The sequence below is a fragment of the Plectropomus leopardus genome, chromosome 22 (assembly GCF_026936395.1).
Source record: "Plectropomus leopardus strain MGB_pleo_1.0 chromosome 22, ASM2693639v1, whole genome shotgun sequence".
Lineage (NCBI taxonomy): Eukaryota > Metazoa > Chordata > Actinopteri > Perciformes > Serranidae > Plectropomus > Plectropomus leopardus.
The window spans coordinates 17,335,810-17,354,961 of NC_142197.1; the positions used below are offsets into that span (position 1 = coordinate 17,335,810).

At 40.4% G+C, this 19,152-nt stretch overlaps 1 protein-coding gene across 3 annotated transcripts in view; it reads left to right on the forward strand.

Moving 5' to 3' along the window:
* Positions 1 to 17,400, forward strand: part of tbc1d22a (TBC1 domain family, member 22a) — a 161,139-nt gene extending 143,739 nt beyond the window's left edge. For all 3 annotated transcript variants that reach the window (XM_088072619.1, XM_042511041.2, XM_042511040.2), the window contains one exon: positions 11,992 to 17,400. In XM_088072619.1, the coding sequence (XP_087928745.1) occupies positions 11,992 to 12,120 (129 nt within the window). In that variant the 3' untranslated portion in view covers positions 12,121 to 17,400. The remainder of the gene's footprint in view (positions 1 to 11,991) is intronic.
* The last annotated feature ends 1,752 nt before the right edge of the window (positions 17,401 to 19,152 follow it).

Here is a 19,152-nt window from a genome sequence, read left to right on the forward strand (position 1 = left end):
ATATATATATAGTTTGCTGCCTTTGTTTTTCATGAATGATTGTAAATACAGAACCTTTGGGTTTCGTAACTGTATGTTAGACATAAGGAGCATATTTGAAAATGTCACTTTGGGCCGAATTGTGATGAGCCTTTTTCACATTTTTTGACAATTTATAGACTCAACAATTAATCTATTAATTATTAAAATAGTGGGCAGATTAATACAGAAAATAATAGTTAGTTGCATTTCGAATCAAACCTGCCCAATAACATCAGATAGAGTGTCCTGTAGTCCTTCAGGACAGAGCTAGAACATGTGTCCAAGGCACATGAAGGAAGCAGGAAGCCTCCTACAACAGTCACAAATAAAGATCACATTACGAAATATTTTTTGCAAGTTTTACTTCAGAATGATGAAGGTGATGTAGTACATTGAACTCTAGTACTCCATGCCTAATGAATACTGACGCTGTATGTTCATTATTCAAGACATCTTCTCTCTGGTTCTCCATTAAACGGGATTCAAAGTAATTTCCTGAATAACTGGGGAAGTGTTCTGCAGATTTGATAAATAATCAGTATTGCATGTTGAAAATGGTGTGAAAACAAAACTGTCTGCCAGATTTTGGGTGGTAATAACTGAAGCAGAAGGGGCAAATGGTTAAATATTGGCTGCTCTTGAACTTTGAAGTTGCACCAGTGAAAAGTGAAACTATTCAAGCAGAGTGAAATATCACCGTAAATGCTTCAATACACAGAGGAAGCACAGACAACTGTTTTAGTACTTAGATTGCTTCTGGCTGCATTTTTTTCCCCAGAGGTTATGAACTTGTCATTGTTCTGTCATTGACTGTTACAGAATGGGTTTAAGGCCAAAACCCGCTGACTTTGAGCGTGAAGTGCAGCGAGCAAAGAAATCCAAGTTCCTTTTACACATAAAGGAATATCTATTACTGTTTTCCTGTTCAGTTTTAATTTAAATCATTAAAATATGTTGTTCTGTGAGATGTCAGCGAGGGGCTGGAGTATACAAATGATAACCTCGACACTCAACACCCACGCTCTGGGTTTCATGCACGCTGAAAGCTTTCAACCAATCTGTCATCCATTCTCATCCACACTCCCACTGTATTTAAATCACCAAAGGTTGCACCCACATCCCACGTGTCCCCTTATCTTTTCCCTTTTATTAAGGACATAGCAGGACTTTATGAATTAGTTTGGTTTCCACAATTCATGGACTGATGTTAACCTGCTGCACAATACGCATTTTAGAAATGCATGAATGTCAAATCAGACACTTGTTTATTTACACATGCATGTTTTTCTTTCTCCAGTACTTTTTAGGGTCGCATAAAATTCAATAAATCGTCAGTGCGACTGTATAAGTCATTGTATGTATTGCCGACTGCGCGTTCTGCGGTCAGTCTGCGAGTGCACTTTGCAAGGGGGACAGCTTTTGGTTTATAGAATGCTCATTTTTCATCTACTTAGCTACATTTCACAGGTCAAACACATCTCTGCATTGTTTGAGAAATGTATTTGAACTTCAGTCTTTTGTTCATGTTGAGGTTCAAGATAGGCTGTATAAATTCTGTTGCGGCCAAAACATATTCGACTTTAATGGATATCATATACAACACTATACACTTTATACACAATTTAGTGTGGAAAACTGGGGGCTGAGTTAATTGGAGCTAAGTTGAGGATTACATTTGACTGCCTGGTGCTCCCACACCCTGATAACCCTTTACTGAAACAATGGAATACATTTTTACTGTTTGAAGTTTGGTTACTGCTGCTTAGATGTGGCTCAGTACTGTAAAAAGATGATAAAGGCACAGTCTCTTAATGGGCTGAATACAGTGTTACTGGAGGAACCTTATCTTAATAAATAAATGACCTCACAGGATGCCTGGCAACAGTAGTAAGCACCAATGTACGGCAAAACATTACATTTCTGTACTGCAGTTATTAATGTCTCTTACTTACAAGTCGAGATTATTTTAAACCATTTTGTTTTCCTCCCCTGGGTCGCCACTCTTACTATGAGAGGATTTTCTAACTTCTACAGGGATGTCTTATATTCTTCCACACTCTGCAGCGAAACAGCTTTCAGTAGTGTGGTGGCTGCTTCTTTCCAAGAATTTAAGACCATTTGACCCTGTGTGGTCTTTCAGTGAAGAGTGGTAGAGATGTCTGTACAAGCGATGCCTCTTGGCCGGTCTCCCCTGTTGAACTGAAAAGCACAGCGCGCAGAAGGCGACTAGTTACAAAAACAAAATCAGAAGTGCATGACCAAGCTCCTCGACAACTTTTAAAACTTTTGCACCTGATGCAAATAGGGTAATTACGTAATGAGTGCAGGAAACTACAGGCAGCTGATATTTTTTGATATGCTGATATAACCACATTGGTGCACCTATACAAAGCTACTGTGTGTACCAGCTGAGTGCCCTGACTGCTATTATACTGTAACGCGTGCCATACTGCGGCAAAGGTGCGCCGTTCTGGCAGCCGGGTGGGATACTTTTAAATTCTACCGCTGTATTCATCCACTGAGCTTTTTACTGGCCGACCTTTTTACAAGACAACTTGGCGTTGCCATCCTGTGTCAGCTCTTACCTCCGCATGCTACAGTGCCCCACTCCTACATTAGCACCCACTGTTTGCCAGAGTGCCCATTTTGTGTAATTATACGAACTACAGCAAGCTAATGGCCCTGACAGAGCCGTGCCTAGGCCCATTACACCTCAGGGTGCTGCAAAACACCATTACCACCAGCAGCAGCCTGGAGTGTTTGTGCACGTAGGTGACAGTCTGTGTGCGAGCAGCCTCATCTCAATGTGTGCGCTCATGTAGATGTGTTGGTAGAAGGGGGTCGGAGGTGGAATGATACACGTCAAAGAAACACAGCAGTTGCAATGGGCGATTGCCATTTTTAGCCACAAAAGTGTGTCTGTTGATATGTTTGTGAGCGCCACACCTGTCATCTCTCGCCCATTAATTTCTCCAGGGCTTTTGCCGCTCGCTGTGGGGAGCTGTAGTTGACACCGCATGAAAGACGCCGAGGCACCTTGCAGGACTTTGGGCACTCATTGTGCTCACTCCACTTAGCACCATCTCATTCTGCCAGCGAATAGACTGTTTGGTTCACAGGAAGAGCGGGCTTTAATTGTGTGTTTTATCTACATCTAGCAGTAGCCTACATTACTGCCAACAGCTTCAGTTGCTGCGTTAATAGCATCAGAGTAATATTTCTCTCAGACTCCATTAGAGGCATCAGCTCTTAAAGCTGATACCTGTAACTCAGGGTTCCCACAGATCCTTAAAAAGGCATTGAATTGATTAATCCAAAAATAAGGCCTTTTTTGTTTTTACATGGTATTCCTTTTTTTAATGTATTTCTTTCTAGTGCAGTAAAAATAAAGGCCTTGATTGGTATAAATTGACTTGAAGAAGTCTTCCAAAAGTCTTAAAAATGCTTAACCATGGAAAGTTGTTTTTTTTTCTGAAATTACTAGTCTGTCTGTAATAAAATAATTAATACATTTTTAAATTATTTTTTCTCAGATTGCATTGTAAAATGCAAAAATCTCAAAATAATTGGTAACATTTATGTTTTCTTTAAATACTTACATGTATTCCTTATTATTAAAGTCATGTTGGGAATCCAAGCAGTGCATTCTCACATGCAGTTGAGAAACACAATCACTCTCGGCAAGAAAAAATCCAGAAATGCTACATATTTCCCCACTTCTGTTGGTAAACCTCACAGAAACTTTTATAATGATATAATATGTTCATTGTCTTCCATGTGGTCCACTCTAAAAAATGTTGTTTTTTATCAGCATTTGACATAGATAATCGACCATTTTCATTTAACAAAAAAATTATGTTTATGTTAGAATAAACATTTGGGCAAAAATAAAATTGTCCTGCAATATTGGTTATTAGAAAACTGAATTTAAGTCCAAGTGGCATTAAAAAAAACTTAAAAAGTCTTAAATATGCCTTGCCTTAAGCTGCAGGAACCCTGGTACTCACAAGCATGTATATCATCCAACTCACTCAACTTTCCTGGCAAAAGAAATTTCGAATTGTCTTCATGGTCATCAGCCCTGCTTCGCCTCGGGTTATGGTGCAGCTTTTGTTTTGCTTACTCCACACCTACGCCAAGTTCCCACAGTCTGAATCAGCGGCTCCTCTCATTCACCAAGGTGGAAGAATTCCCACCGAGGAAGTGCGCTGCTTTATAGTAGTGAAGTGGAGATGAGGACAGAGCATATTATCTCAGCTCACCTCAGTCAGATGCAGGTTAAAACAATAACAACACACGCGAGCAAGTAAATTTCACTTGACATCCTTCTTGGCTCACTTTGTAACCATTATGTTATCCCATTCACTTTTTGAAAAAGGAGCCTCGGCACTGACTCTATTGACTATCTGCTTTCCCCTCGCTATCAATAGCCATTAACCACTTTAAGCCTTGCCAAGCGTAGGAGATGGAGAGCTAATTGCCTTTCTTTTGTAGCATACTGTATACAGTAATGGTGGATCAATGTGTTTGTTAGTATTGTGGGATAAATGGATATTCATGCTTGAATAACCACAAGCTTCCCGCATACAAACACACATATAACGAGGCTACCTACATACACACCTACACATTTTATTTTTCGTCTGTACCTTTGATTTACTGTATCGTGTCTTTCACTGATGTCTTCCTATCACACACACCGTAGCAAACATGCATACTACCCACAAAAGCAAGCTAGACATACATTGAATTTCATGGATTGCACACACACACACACACACACACTCTCTCACAGACACTCGTAGCCTCTCAGCGTGGAGTGTTGCCACCTGTGTGGAGTGGAGTGAGTGCAGCGTTCCCCCCTGACAGCGAGATGTATGCAATTAAACCGTATTAAAGTCATTAGCCCAACAGAAGTGATAGCCAGCAGATGGTTACCACGCAGAAATATGCTCCTAATGAAGCTCCTCAGTCACTATGGGTGTGTGCTTGTGTGGCAGACGAAGCATGAGTGCACTCCTGGACGTGTGGCATGTGTTTGCTCGTTCAGGGTGTGATGGCTAACGGCTGGAACACCAGAAACAGGACTTGTTTAGACGGTGGTTAGTCCTTCTCCCGTAGCTTTACATTACATTATATGACACTTATTTAACTAGTACTTTTATCCAAAGCGACTTTAAGTAAGTGCATTCGACCATGTGGGTTAGAACCCTACAAGTGCAAGCAACGTAGCATGTTGTGGCAATTAGTGCCTATTGTTGAATTATAAAGATATGGTTGCACTAGAGAATGCAATCTAATTGCAATTTCTCAGATCAGTGTTATGATAATAATTTACTGTATTGATTTGATTTTTAAAAAAATCACTTATGTTTTGTATTATTCACCAGACAGATGCAATAAAGAATTCTTGAATATGACCACCACAACATTGGATAAAATAAATACATATATACACTGCTTTTTCATGTGGGCTAGATGTATGTGTTGTGATAAAATGAGATTCATTTATGCATACATTGATAAAAATAACACATCATTATTTAGCTTTTAAATTTTCAAGCCTTCAGTCACAGTAGATTACTGTAACATGTATCTTTAAACCCTGTAAACGTGTATTATAACCATCATGACTCATAAAACAACAATAAATCTCTGCAGAACAATAGGCTGGTGTGAATATTAATATATGAAAAAATAAACGTGAATCTTACTGATCTCCAATCAGTTACAGTAACGGCACTGTGTGTGCATGTGATTCTCATGAAGCCAGGTTATTCAGACTCTCTGGACAGTTAGATTGTGCATCATGTAAAAAAATTGCAGCTTTGGGATTTGAAAATTGCGATCCACAAGTTCGAGTTGAATTCGATCAATCATTAAACCTTCAGTAGCACACACCATACTTTTCTATCTCTGTGCTTTGGGAAACCTGGCATTCGTGTGGGTGCCCGTTGACATGCTTCACTCACCACAACACCATTACAGACTAAGTACCCCACCTCCCTCATGGCAACAGCATTCCCTGATGGAAGTTGGCCCCCAGCAAGACAGTTCACCATGTCACACCACAAAAACTCTTAAGAATCACCCAAAGGAACATGAAAGAGCTCAAGGCGTCAATCTGGCCTCCAAATTCCCCAGATCCCAATCCGATCAAGCATCCAAGGATCTAATGCACTAATGCCAGACAACACGGGGAACCCCCAGAGGTCCTGTGTACATGCCTGGACCCACCATGGATTAGGGTACCTCTGGGGTACCAGTGCATCCTGGCAATGCTTGATCAGGTGAGGATCTGGGGAATTTGGAGGTCAGGTTGATGCCTTAAGCTTTTTTCATGCGCCTAGGGTCATTCTTGAGTGCCATTGCCATGGGAGGGCATACTTGGTCTGCAGTGGTATTTGGGTGGAGTGGTGCGTAAAGTGACATCCACTTAAAAGCCAGACCAAAAGTTTCCCATCAGAACATTTCATTGTAACAAAAAAAGCAATGATATATATATATATATATATATTTATATAGCCACTGTTTTCCATTCCTTTTTCATAATTGCTTTAAAACAACATATACAGCATCCAAATTCTCTTGTTTTGGTGTTAAATCTGTCCAATAAATGCAACTGTCCTGACCTGGTTCTTTGCTACATATCAGCCTCTCTCTCTGCCTCTGCCCCTTCTTCTGTCTATCTTCAGCTAAACTATCAAAAAAAATGCAGGAGGCCCTTTTTTAGTCTTTGGTTGCTCCTCAGCATATATTAGTTTTTTGCAAGTCACATGCAGCCAGGATACAGTCTTGTTATTCCATCGGGAAGCTTTCAGGTTTTTCTTCCTGAAAAGCCCGGGGCAGTCAACTACAGTAGGGGAGGTACACGATGTCTAGCCCCAGGCATCCAGGACCACCGGGACGATGCACAGAATACTTACTATACACACACTTTCACATAAATACATAACATACATACACATGAACTGCGCACTGTAAGTCTGACTGACACGAACTACATTTGATTAAATTAGTTGCAGCCTGAACGATCCTCTGCTGCCCGTGTTTTCCTTCCTGTTCATGCTTTGTTCTATTTAAATAAGATATTTGCTATTTGTTTTCAGCTTAATGCGCCTGACAGATGTTCAGCAGGACATCCGCAGTTCAAACAGGTTTTTTTTTTGTTCTTCTTCTTTTGCAACTGATTGTTTTTACGTAAGCAGACATAACATAATCATAAATACACAATGCACGAAGCCGCTTGCACTTACACGCAGTCCCTTAGCTGCGAGCAACATTGCTGGATTGCGTGCATGTGTGTGCAAACGGGAGAGAGGGTGAGTGATGAGAAGGGGGAGCGCTGATAGTGATGCTCTATTGAATACAGATGAGAGAAAGGCAAGCTGAATTCTGATCAGGCTGCTGTCTCTCTTTGCTCCGCTCTCCATCCCTCCGAGTGAAAATACTTAAGAGAAGTGCGTCTTTCTGAACCAAGCGGGATGTCATTAGGTCAGTCTTTCAAAGTCAAGGTCCAAGTCCTCTTCTCAGAGGAGCGTCCATTATAGCGTGTTTTTAAATTGTAGAATTAACAAGCAGCTGGATTTTGATGATAGTGATACGGAGCTGTATTTTAGAGGGAACCTGATCATGAACCCAGAGTCCTCATTTTATGTTTGACGACACTTGCGGCCGAATTTGTTAGCATTTTTTAAGCAGCGCTCACTCACCGCTTGTGAATTTTTTAAATGACTCCAACAGGGTTTTAACACATTTTAAGGGCCTGAGGCTCACAAAAGTCGGTCAACGAAATAATCACCAGATATATTTTCGGAGAAGACAAACAAACAAATTCCCACATTTAGTACATGTCAAAACTGAGAGTCACCTTTTAAGTTATTCAGAAGGCAGAGATGAAACACAGTTGCCGACTAATCTGTAAAATCTGGCTGGGACGGCAGCTTTGAGCTTAATTAGTTGAAGAAAACTTGTACTTTTCCACCCTCCCCCAGAATACAAATGCTTTTTGTTGAAAAGTCATCAGGGTCGTCTCACTGGCTCATTAAAAACGTGCGAGGAAGGAAAGAATTAATGGAGCCAAACACCATCAATTTAATACGTAGGAGGATAAAATAATACCAAGCGCCTCACTGTAGTGAATATACACTCCTAAAGTTTTGTTTAGTTTGACTTTCTCAGCAGTTGTGGTCAGATGAGGGTAGAATTGACATTTAATTTAGAATCACTTTGACACATTCATAAAACAGAGGTAAGTAGGATTCATTAGAGTTACATTCAAACCGGGGCAAACTAAGGATGGGCATCAGTACCCAATTTGGACGTCTGTATTCGTTCAACCCATAGAGTAATCGCTTTTCAACCTCCTGCATGTTAACGAGACATTTCTATTTGTTTTTTTACAACTTTAAAGTGATATTTTATTGATCATTTTATTGTAAAGCTGCGCACACATATTGCTTTGCTCAGCACCTCCTTGCCCCACTCTCTCTGAGTTATGGGACTACTCCCCTGCATGGTTCCAGCCATTATGAAAATGTAGAACATTCACGGAATTTGATTTGATTTGATTTCGCTTTGTCAGGAAAAAATTCTGAGGTTTGTCTTGCGACCCAGGACAGCAACATTTTTTTGAATACAAAAATACAACACAAATACACAAAAATAAGCCTTGTTTTCCTGGCCTGGGTATGTCTTGGATTTAGTGAAATCCTACAATTTTGGGGGGGAATAGTCATGTTATTCTGTTGTGTGTTATTAGGGTTCCAAAGGTCACAGAAAACCTAAAAAAAGTCATGGAATTTCAGTTTCCAGTCCTGGAAAAGTAATGGAGTGACTAAAATCCTAATTAATTATTAAAGTAATCTTCCGTTAATAACTTTCCATGTTATGTAACATAACAGCAAACAATTAATTGTTTAATAAATTCATTTCAAATTGCAAATAATTTCTGTTGTTGGCCAATTTTCACAACTTTTTTTTTTTTTTTGAGCTACTACGTAAGTGCTCTATAATTTATACAAACACTCAAATATGGAAATAACACTCATCCCCGGTGTGAACAAACTTTATTTTGACAGGGTCCCTTCTGATAACAGCAAACGACTCAGGAGTCAGATGAGTGTAGACACCAGAAGACCCAACATGATTTGCCCTTCGATGTGATTATCACCACCATGATTGGTTGTAAACCCTGTTGTCACGGCAATGATTTCAGCCTTGATGATGAAAGCTCCCGGGACGCTGATCCATAGCATGCACGCACACACACAGAGAATCAGTCCGTCTCAGTGCTAACCAGTCTCATTCCCCTCTGAGAGTGAGGCATTAGCTGGCAAGATTGAACTTGCGTGTGTGTGTTGCTGTGGTCCGTCTCCTTACTTACATAGTAATGTACAGAACAGGAATCTGGGGAAAGGCTTGAGCTCCGCCGAATTGTACTTGACACTTTATTCTTTCTTTCCTGATTTTTTTCACCCTTATACCCGCACCTGCCTCTTTATCCTCTTTCTCTCTCACAGCTGTTATTAAAGCACTTTGACGGAGTTAATAACATCTGTGTCACACTCAAACACACAGGAAGAGGCAGAAAACAAGTGTAACTGTGCCTGTCTGCTACACCAGCATTACCCAAAAGGCTGTACTTTGTGGAAACCCACATGCAACTACAGCTTGCAATAGTGCTTTGTTCTGTAGTTGTATTTAGCGATCATGCTCTCTGTTTGGTTTGTTTTTCTGTTTGTCAGCAGGATTATAAAAATTGTAATCATCGTTTAGACAGGTCGATCACCTTCCTTTTTTCCAAAAGAAATATGGCCAGGACTCCCTCAGATATCATGGTGTGCAGATATGGAATGCCGAAGTACATGTTATCAAGAGCCTTTTATCCTTACCATTTTAAATATAAAAAAAAGAAGAAAAAATTAAAGTTTCATTTAATTCTTAGTCTTTATCTTTATATATTTTTCTTCTCAATTTGTATTGTGTTTAATTTATTTATTTATTTTATATTATTGTCAAAAATAATTATTAAAAAAAATAATAATAATACTGGCCCAATTTTCATGAAACTTGGTGGAAGGGTGTAGCATAGGCCAAGTTAAAAAACCTGTACATTTTTGGAGCAGATCCGAACCACGGGGCAGATCATTTTTGTCTTACAATGCTAGATGGGGCATTTGGCCTTGGCAGAGATCTACACTCCCCAAGTGTCCCTGTAGTTTTTCATAGTTTCTATGTCTGTAGTTCTCAGAAGTATTTTTGGGACCCATTCATACTTGGTATTAACATGTGATCTGTATTTGGATTCGTTATGTGGATAATGATATCTGTTCACTGGCCTTTTTCACCAGCTATTAGTCAGTGCTCTCATTTGTTTCCTCATTTAATGTTCCAGGAAGAGACTGAAAAGATGACTAAGAGCTCTCAATAAAGACCTGAGGCTGGAATAATTTTTCACCATCAAACATACTGTAAATTTTAAACAATATTACAGCACGTAGTAATATTTCCTTATAAGTAATATCTGATCTATCTTAGTATGTAAATACGTTGACCTGGCTGGTGGTCACAAGGGAAGCGATGCTGCTGTATGGTTTCAGCTTTTTTTTTTTTCTTTTCTGAGAAAGAGGCCGTCTGTAACTTTTTGACGGGCTTGATTGAGATATCAGAAAGATGAAGAGTTAGATGGCCTTTCAAATGTCGGGTGGATTTTTTTTCTTGATTGCGCTTACCCGTAGCCGTGATTTGATCACGGTGACAGCCAGATCACCTCTAGATATTGTCTGGCCGATTGCTTCCTCCACCATTTTTCACTTATCAGGAGAGGACATTCAGCCACAGATTGCACATCAACACCAGATGTAAATGGGGTCTTGATCTTAACACTGATATTTGAATTAAGGCTGTAGTTCACAGATAGACAGTCAGTTGATCAGAGGATTATTATCTGGGTTTTGTTTTGGTTGTTTTGATCATTAAACATCAGAAAGTGAAATTGTTTCGTCCAAACAACAGCCCACCAACGATATCAACATTTAAATTGAGATGAAGTTGAGAGAAATTCATCATATAAGGAGGCTGGAATTACTGATTATCAGAATAGTTGTAGTTTCTGCAGACGACTAAGCTCTGATTTTAATTCCACTCCACATCGCATGCACACATTACTCTTTTCTGTTCATTGGAAAATAGAAGAACCTGTTTCCTGGTCAGAAAAGAGTCTGATCTTGACCTTAACTTGTGCCACTTGAGTTTTTCAATAATATATGGCGTTGTCTTTGTAGGATAAAGTACATCACTTACTGACTACTCTTGCTCCTCCTCTGCCCTCTTGTCTATTGAGCAGCTGCAGATTTATCTTTACTTTCATGGCCATCTCACTTCAGTGTTTGTCTTTACTCGTCAATTCAATACAGAAGACCTTAGAGGCGACTGAAAAGAAAATCCCGGTGATTCATTTTCTTAATTGTTTTTTCTCCTGATGTCATGAATCTTTCTAAGTTCCTTTTTTTTATGTGTGAAACAGGTGTTAAAAAAAGTTTCCTTTTACTGCCAAAACTTTTTTTCCCACCTGTTTTAACAGAATAAACAAGGGAACTTTGAAACTGATTCAGAGATATATCTTATTTTTCACCTGTTCTAAAAAAAAAACCACCCGCACTTTTTTCTCATTTGCTTCTCGGGGTCTCCGTAGGTTAATCATTTCTATTCTGAAACTTAGTTGCTGTCTGTTGTACTTTTCTACATTCTTCAGTATCTTGCAATTTTAATTCATGTGTAATTATTTTAAGTGTTGCAGTCATTTTTGAGCAAAAATGTCAGAAGTTTGTTGCGAGTGAGAATTGATTGTTTGATAGTAAATGAAGAGTGTGTGAGTTTTGAACTGTTGGTCGGACAACAAAAGCCATTTCAAGACACCTCAGTCCTACTCCCCTAAACATTTGTTCTTTCTTTTTTTCTTTTCACCAGGGTCTGATGATCCTCCTGCAGAACCTCCCCACAATGCACTGGGGCAACGAGGAAGTGAGTGTACTGCTGGCTGAAGCCTACAGGTTGAAGTTTGCCTTTGCTGACGCGCCCAACCACTACAAGAGATGATAAGTGTGGCTCTCTGCGGCCGCTCCCTTCTCCTCCTCCTCCCCCTCTTCCTCCTACTTTTCCTGACCTGCAGTCATGTACTGAACTTCGAGGCCTCTATTCCCTCAGGGAAGGACCTCCCTTTTTCTTAACCTCCCTTTCCCACATTGCCCAATGGGCCTTTCAGCTACTAAGAGATTTGATTCAACCAAGGACTGAGAGGACATGCGGTGTAGCATTTTAACATGTTGATGTGGAGCCTTTTTTTAAATTATTTTGTTTCTGATCAGCTCTGAAATGTGCACTCCTTCAGCCCAGTGCAGAACCCTCCTCATCACTGAAGACTTTTTTTGGAGTTCGGTCATCCTCAGGCCCGATGCAGGACCGTGAGCTCAGCACCAGCGGGAGTTAAGTCCAGCTCAGAAAAAAGTTATTTTCTGCTACGAAAAAATCAGATGCCATGGCAATATGTTTTCTCTTCTTTTTCTGTTTCCCGAGGCCAAAATGTGACCTTTTTTCGGTTGCAAAGACAAAGAAGGCAAAAGGGCACTGCGCTAGATGGTTTACATATCTGAGTCCGCTCTCCTGGTCACAACACAACCTGAGGGAACATGACCTCTCCTGTTTTCGTTTCTTTTTTTTTTTTTTTTCTCTTGCTGCTTGCCAGGAGGGACACAGTTTCCTTCAAGACAAACCAACACACTTTACAGAGAGTGATTGTCAATCTGAGGGTGGGAAACATGTCTCCCTCCATCTACAAACCACACACACCAACTCAATTCACCCCCTTTATCTCATCCTCCCACCCACACTGCAACATCACAGTGTTTCAGTGTAAGACAGAAAGTGGTGAGAGGCCGCGGAGTCACACCACAGATCGACATCGCAGAAGCTGATAAGCCATTTGGAGGAAGGAAGCTACTTATTCCCACTCAGCCTGCTTATGAAGTCTTATCTATCAAGTACCCCTCCTCTCTGAACCCAGGACTACCTCAGAACACACAACGAGAAATCCACATACATACATTTGCACGTATGTCGCTAAATTGGGAAACATGCACACAGTAAGGGGGGGTCAAAATAAATTATTTTAATCATCGTCCCAGGAGATAAATTTGGTATTCACAGAGGGGATAAAGTGCTTCTACACAGGGATGTTTTGAAGTAAAGATCCAAATGACAATTTTGCCTTAATTAAGATTCATACTGTCTTTGTTTGCTCTCCCTTCCTCGTCTTCTTTTTTCTTGGGCCTGATTTTCACAAAAATGTGACATGCAACAATCCAGTATGTTGTCTGTCAGTTTGGTGTCGTTTGAAAGATTTTTTGATATTTTGCTGAGGCTTTAGGAGTCACTTGTTTGATAGTTTGGTGATTCTTACAGCAAATGCCAATTAAGAGTGTGAAGTTGACATTCAACAGTTACTGATTAACTCTAAACAACACTCCACGAACAGTAGTTCCACCTCAAAAATACAACTTTAGCTCAACATTATTGAGTGATTCTTATGAATAATATAATCCAAAAGGCTGTCCTTGTCCTTACCTGTAAATATATTGATGCACCAGGTACACAAGTTTTCTTGCAGCCTGTATATTTAAGGAATACTTGCACCTTTGAAAAACAATTTCATATATTTTTGATCAATATAGAGTGCCCCAGAGATGACCTTTTTTCTGTAGGCCAATGCAGAAGTTAGCGTCGCCCTGGTTCCCTTGTCAAAGAGCAGATGGGAATTTTCAATTGGATTTAGATTATTGCCAAAAATAAGCTCTGTAGCAAACAAACATTTATGATGTTTTGTTCAGCAAGATAATCTCCAAAAACCAACACCATTTTCACCATTATTGAAGCCTAATTGCAGTCGCCGGAAGTAAAAAAGCTATAGTCTTTAAACAAACAACACTACAGTTGTGTGACTCAGCGTCACCACTTGACGTGTTCAGCGTGGCTTTGCGTGATGGCGTTCTCATGTAGCCACTAATAGCACCTGCCTTTTTAAAGACAGGTAAAAGCTTCAAAGTCTCTTCAACTAGTCTTATTTCAGGCTTCCAACAAAAATTCATTCAAAAACACATTGACTTTGAGACAAGGGAACTAGAAGTGCAAAAATTGACTCATGCCTTGGGTGCTCTATCGGTTCTGGTGGTTAAATCATGTGGCATCAGCACCAGTCAGGCACCAAAGAATGCTGTGCTGACTTTCTTCCAATTTATCCCAGTGGCCACGTGCGGAATTGCAGAGAATAAATCTCCTGCATGCCAAAACACATTAAAAATCCTCTGTGTCATCATAATGTAATGGGTGGAAACACTACCGTGCATATTCATGGTTCGTTAACCTGGAGGCTTTTTTATCTCCAGGCAAGAAATTCTCATTGGACTGAGTAGGCGCTATTTTGGGGTTCGGTATCCAGATCTAATAATACATCCATAACACCAATCCTGTTTCAGTATCCTCTGTGTTGTCAGAAAAAATTAGGGTGATCAGGTTAATCAGGGTGTAGATCAATGTGCCATTGGTTTTTCCCCCTCCAACTGGTGTAGCAAAGTTAGTGTTGATCTGACCCTCAGTTGTAAATAAAAACATGATGGCGTGGAGCAGAATAATGGCTTTAAATGTTATGGTCACATTTGATTTTGGTCAAACAGGAAATGCATTGTTAACATGGTGAAGAAGCTGGTCTGAGCTCCTCTTTAAAGTGACTGAAACGCCACTAGCTGAAAAGATAACAATTAATCAACTGACCCTTTAATGTAAAGTACTTTTGCATATAGCGAGCTGCACATAATTGAACAAAAACAGCAGGAACATTTAAATAGAACCTTATTATTCTTGTGCACATAACTGTCTTACAATACATTGTCTGTCTCCTGTCTTTGTTGCTCTGCTTATATAGATCACATGGGACGTCTTACCCAAAGTTAGTAGCACCATATTGGTGTAAAGTTTGGAGGAGGGGGTGGGTGTGTGAGGGTGGGGTAATCAGACATTCATGACATAACACAAAGCTGTTAACGTCTGGAGCCTCCTGTCGCGACTCCGCCAGGATCCATTATTGTCACCCCAGCCTGCAAAGACGGTGTGCGTAGGTGTGTGAAGGGGAGATGGAAGGAGAGAGGGACGGGGTTGTGTTTCTTTTGGAAGTTTCAGCGCTTTTTCTGTGAGAGCTGTCAGTCTTTGATCACACTTGGGATTTCTTTTTTACACAATCTGCACCAGTTTCACAAGCTCCCTCATCTGCCATGCTCTCTGACAAGGAAAAACTGCACTTAATTTGAAGGTCTATAGCCTTTTTTCCTCTCTCTCGTTCTCTCTCCCTCTGTCTGTCTTTTTGTATGAGATTTATTCTTTCAATCAGCATTTTAAAAAAAATGTCTTTTTCATTTTTGGGGTTTTTATTTTTTTATGCTGTTTACATGAAAGCCTATTAAGTTGTGCCTGACTCTGGAGACATGAGACAAAATCTCAGTTATGTTTTTGACCTCAAACAAACTTGAAAGATTTTCGATTGCTGCAAGAAATAGTAAGATATTTTGCATTTGCTGTGAAAAGACAGAAAAATAAGAAAATATTTTTTTTGTCCTCATCTAGATGTTGGGTGTGTTAGCCACAAATAATGACGTGTTTAATAAAACTCAAACTTCAAACAGTGTGTAGGATTTAGGGGGATATATTGTTAGAAATGGTATATAATATGTATGTTTTTTTTAGCCGTTTATATTTACATAGGGAGCAAGTCCTTGTCAACAGAATCTGCCACATTGAACCACCATTTTACTATTGCCAAGAACGGACAAATCAAACATTGGCTCTAGACAGGGCCGTTCGTGCTTTTGGATTTGCCGCCAGCGTTAGCAAGTCTTCCATGACAAGGAGCTTCTTAAAAACACTGATTTTATAGGTAAAAGTGCTTTATTCAGTGTTTTTACTGGTTTAAGTAACCTGATTCCTTTTGTCCCTCTATGGATAATTTGGCTCCTGGTGGAACCTTCCTGAACAATGAATACTAAAGGAATTCTAACCGGTAGCGGACGAGTGTTTTTGTTTCCAAAGAACGAGCAGTTTTGTACCTACATAGAGAGTGGATCCTCATCTACGGAGGTCATCCTGTTTGTCCGCCATATTTCTACTGTGTCCCAGAACCGAAAAACCAAACACTTGCTCTGGATAGGGCCATTCATTTTTTTGCATTTTCTGGTCTGCCACTGTAGTTAGCTCCTGGTAAAAACTGGGCACATGGGCTAAAGTTTCATCTTGTTGTTCTCTGCAATCTCACCACTAGATGGCACTAAATCCCCCTAAATCTTACACACTGTACCTTTAATAGTTTGTTAAACACCTCCCCTGAACGGCGATTATAACCAGGAGCAGCAGGCCTGTCAAATGTTGAACCAGAGTCCAAAACCAAAAACACACAAATGGTAAAGTGTAAGAAACTCCTGACCTAGAGTTACTTTCACATCATTATCTAACTACATTAGTTTATGCAGCAACAGGTTTTAAAGCAATTGGGATGCCTGAAGCAGGCTGACAACTACTGTACTCTCTGTGAATGTGTGTGTGTGAAAGAGAGAGAGAGACATGGGCAAACAGAGTGGGCTTGACCCTCCCCTTCTCTTTTTCAAATCATTAAAAGAGTTTCTTTATTTTTGCTGTAATGTCATAAGCAGTAATTCCCCCTTAACAAGAAGTAGCTGCCTACTTTGTGAAAAGAGATGGTTTAATAAACAAACACGCAGTCACATGCTACCAGTCTCAAATTAGCCTGCCTGTAACCCACTGTCTCTCCACACACACACACAAACACGTACACACAAAAACACATACGCACACAGACACACACACACACACACACACACACACACACACACGTCTCCATGGTGATGAAGGCCTATGTGGTATCTGGCTGGAGCCCGATTTTTCTATTAGCCCACACACACGCACGCACGCACACACACACACACACACACACACACACAGATAGGCAAGCTTCAGACATTCTTTGGAGCGTCTTCAGCAGGGTATCCTTAAGTAACATTTTCAGCTGCTTTCATTTCTTTTCTTTTCCTTTTCGCTCTACTTCTCCAGACATGAAAATATGTTGATGAAAACCAAACCGAAAAAAAGACAAAAATCCTCCCGTCCCCCATGTCTTTTGCCTCTTGAGTACTCAGAAAAATCTAATAATACTAGAGCGTGTGGGTGACAGAAGTCTTGCATTTAAAAATGTGTACAGAGAAGATTTTGAGACAAAAATCTGTAAATAGAAAGTGTAAATAAATCCTATATATGACAAAATTGCTTTGAATAAGGTGTCATGTTGTGTTTGCGCTTGCGTTTGCTTAGAGGGTGTGCACAATTACGAGCACTGTTGTGTGCTTGGGTGAGGAAAAAGATGGAGGGTATGAGCTCAATATTTCATATATAATTGCAGTCAGCCTCAAAGTTTGATGAGCAGTATTTCAGTGAGCCTAGAATGAAGTTCTCTAATAGGATAAAAATGCTTTTCTGTGCATGCTTCAGCCGTCGCAGCCAGCAGGCCTCAGCTACAATCTGTGCTAATGTGCCACATGTAGCTAATTGTATCCGTTGTATTCACACGCCGTTCCCATATAACAGGTAAACACTGTTACTGATCTGATCCCTCTGGAGGAAATGGCAGCACCAGTTTGGTTAATGAGACTTTCTTTCTCAGTGTGTGTGTGTGTGTTTCAGGAGACGGGGAGGAAAGGAGAAGACACCAAAAACGAGAGCCAGGCTACATTCACTTGCAAATGAGACTACATACCTGCGTGTGTGCGCACACGCAGCGGCAGCCCGCCATCGAAGCTCCCTCGCTCTCGTTAGGCTGACTGATGTTCACACAGGCAGCCAATTATGGAGTGCCGGTCACTGAGGACTCCAGTCACTTCATGGGAAATTAAAAATACATTAAAACCAACAATGGTCGCAGGAAGGCGCCTGCTTGTGCACGTGCACGCACATTATGTGTGAGGAAAGATGGAAGAGGTGCCAACTAAGAACCAGCTGGAGCGCACCATGAAGTGAAAAAGATATAGTGCAAATATTAACAGAATCAACTTTTCCTTTATTGTTGTCCTCACAGCCATTTTCCTCTCTCCATATTTGTACAGTATGTCACTGTTATAGTATCAGCCTTTGCTGTTTATCTCCCAATGCCCTTCTAACTCCGCCAATTTTACAGGCCTATAAACCACCACTTGCCTGCGAGAGAGTCCTTTTCATCAGCGGCTGACGCTGCCAAATGTTACGACATCCTGGGATCACTAAGGCAGAAATGTTGAGACAGACTTCACGGCGTTTTCATGGAATTTTAAGCCTGTGTCTGAAATCAATTTCCTGATTCCATTTTTGAAGAGAGGAGCCGCACAGCACCGGTATTGTTGTCACAATGAAGGATAACGTGCAGATTGAGGGTGTCTCTGGAGAGGATTTTAGATGCACTGTGGAGGCCCTGGCAACTGTGATGTAAATCAGTTTCAATTTCAAGTTTGTGCCGAGGCAACGGAGGGAACTAAAAATATGTCGGGCGGTGAATGGAAAATTATTTCTGGCTGCTTAAGAGTGGCATATTTAATATTTTAAAGTTAGTACAAAAAGTATATGCATAACCTGGAAAAGTACCCTTATAGTAGTTTCATCACCTTATGTCATTTTCTTCTCCACCTTTCCTCAAAGAATGGAAATTGCCGTAAGTCTGTGTCTGCTATATCCACTGAAGTACATCTACCTTTCAGTGTTTCTGTTAGGGAATGCAGCTTCTAACTGCTTTACCTGAGCTCGTATTTATTATTTCTAAGAGCAGGAAATCCGTACTGAGTGGCCAACAGTTCTCCTCAGAGTAACACATGTGGTACTTATATAATAAAGGCAACCATAACTCAGAAAATGTCAACCTGTTGCAGCAGTTCCCTGACTCGAGTCAATCTTCACAAAACCCCAGGCTGAAATGCCTAACTTTGTGACAGAGGGTATCATGTTCACAGTGTGACTTAAAAAACAACAAAAACTTTAATGGCTTCATAAATG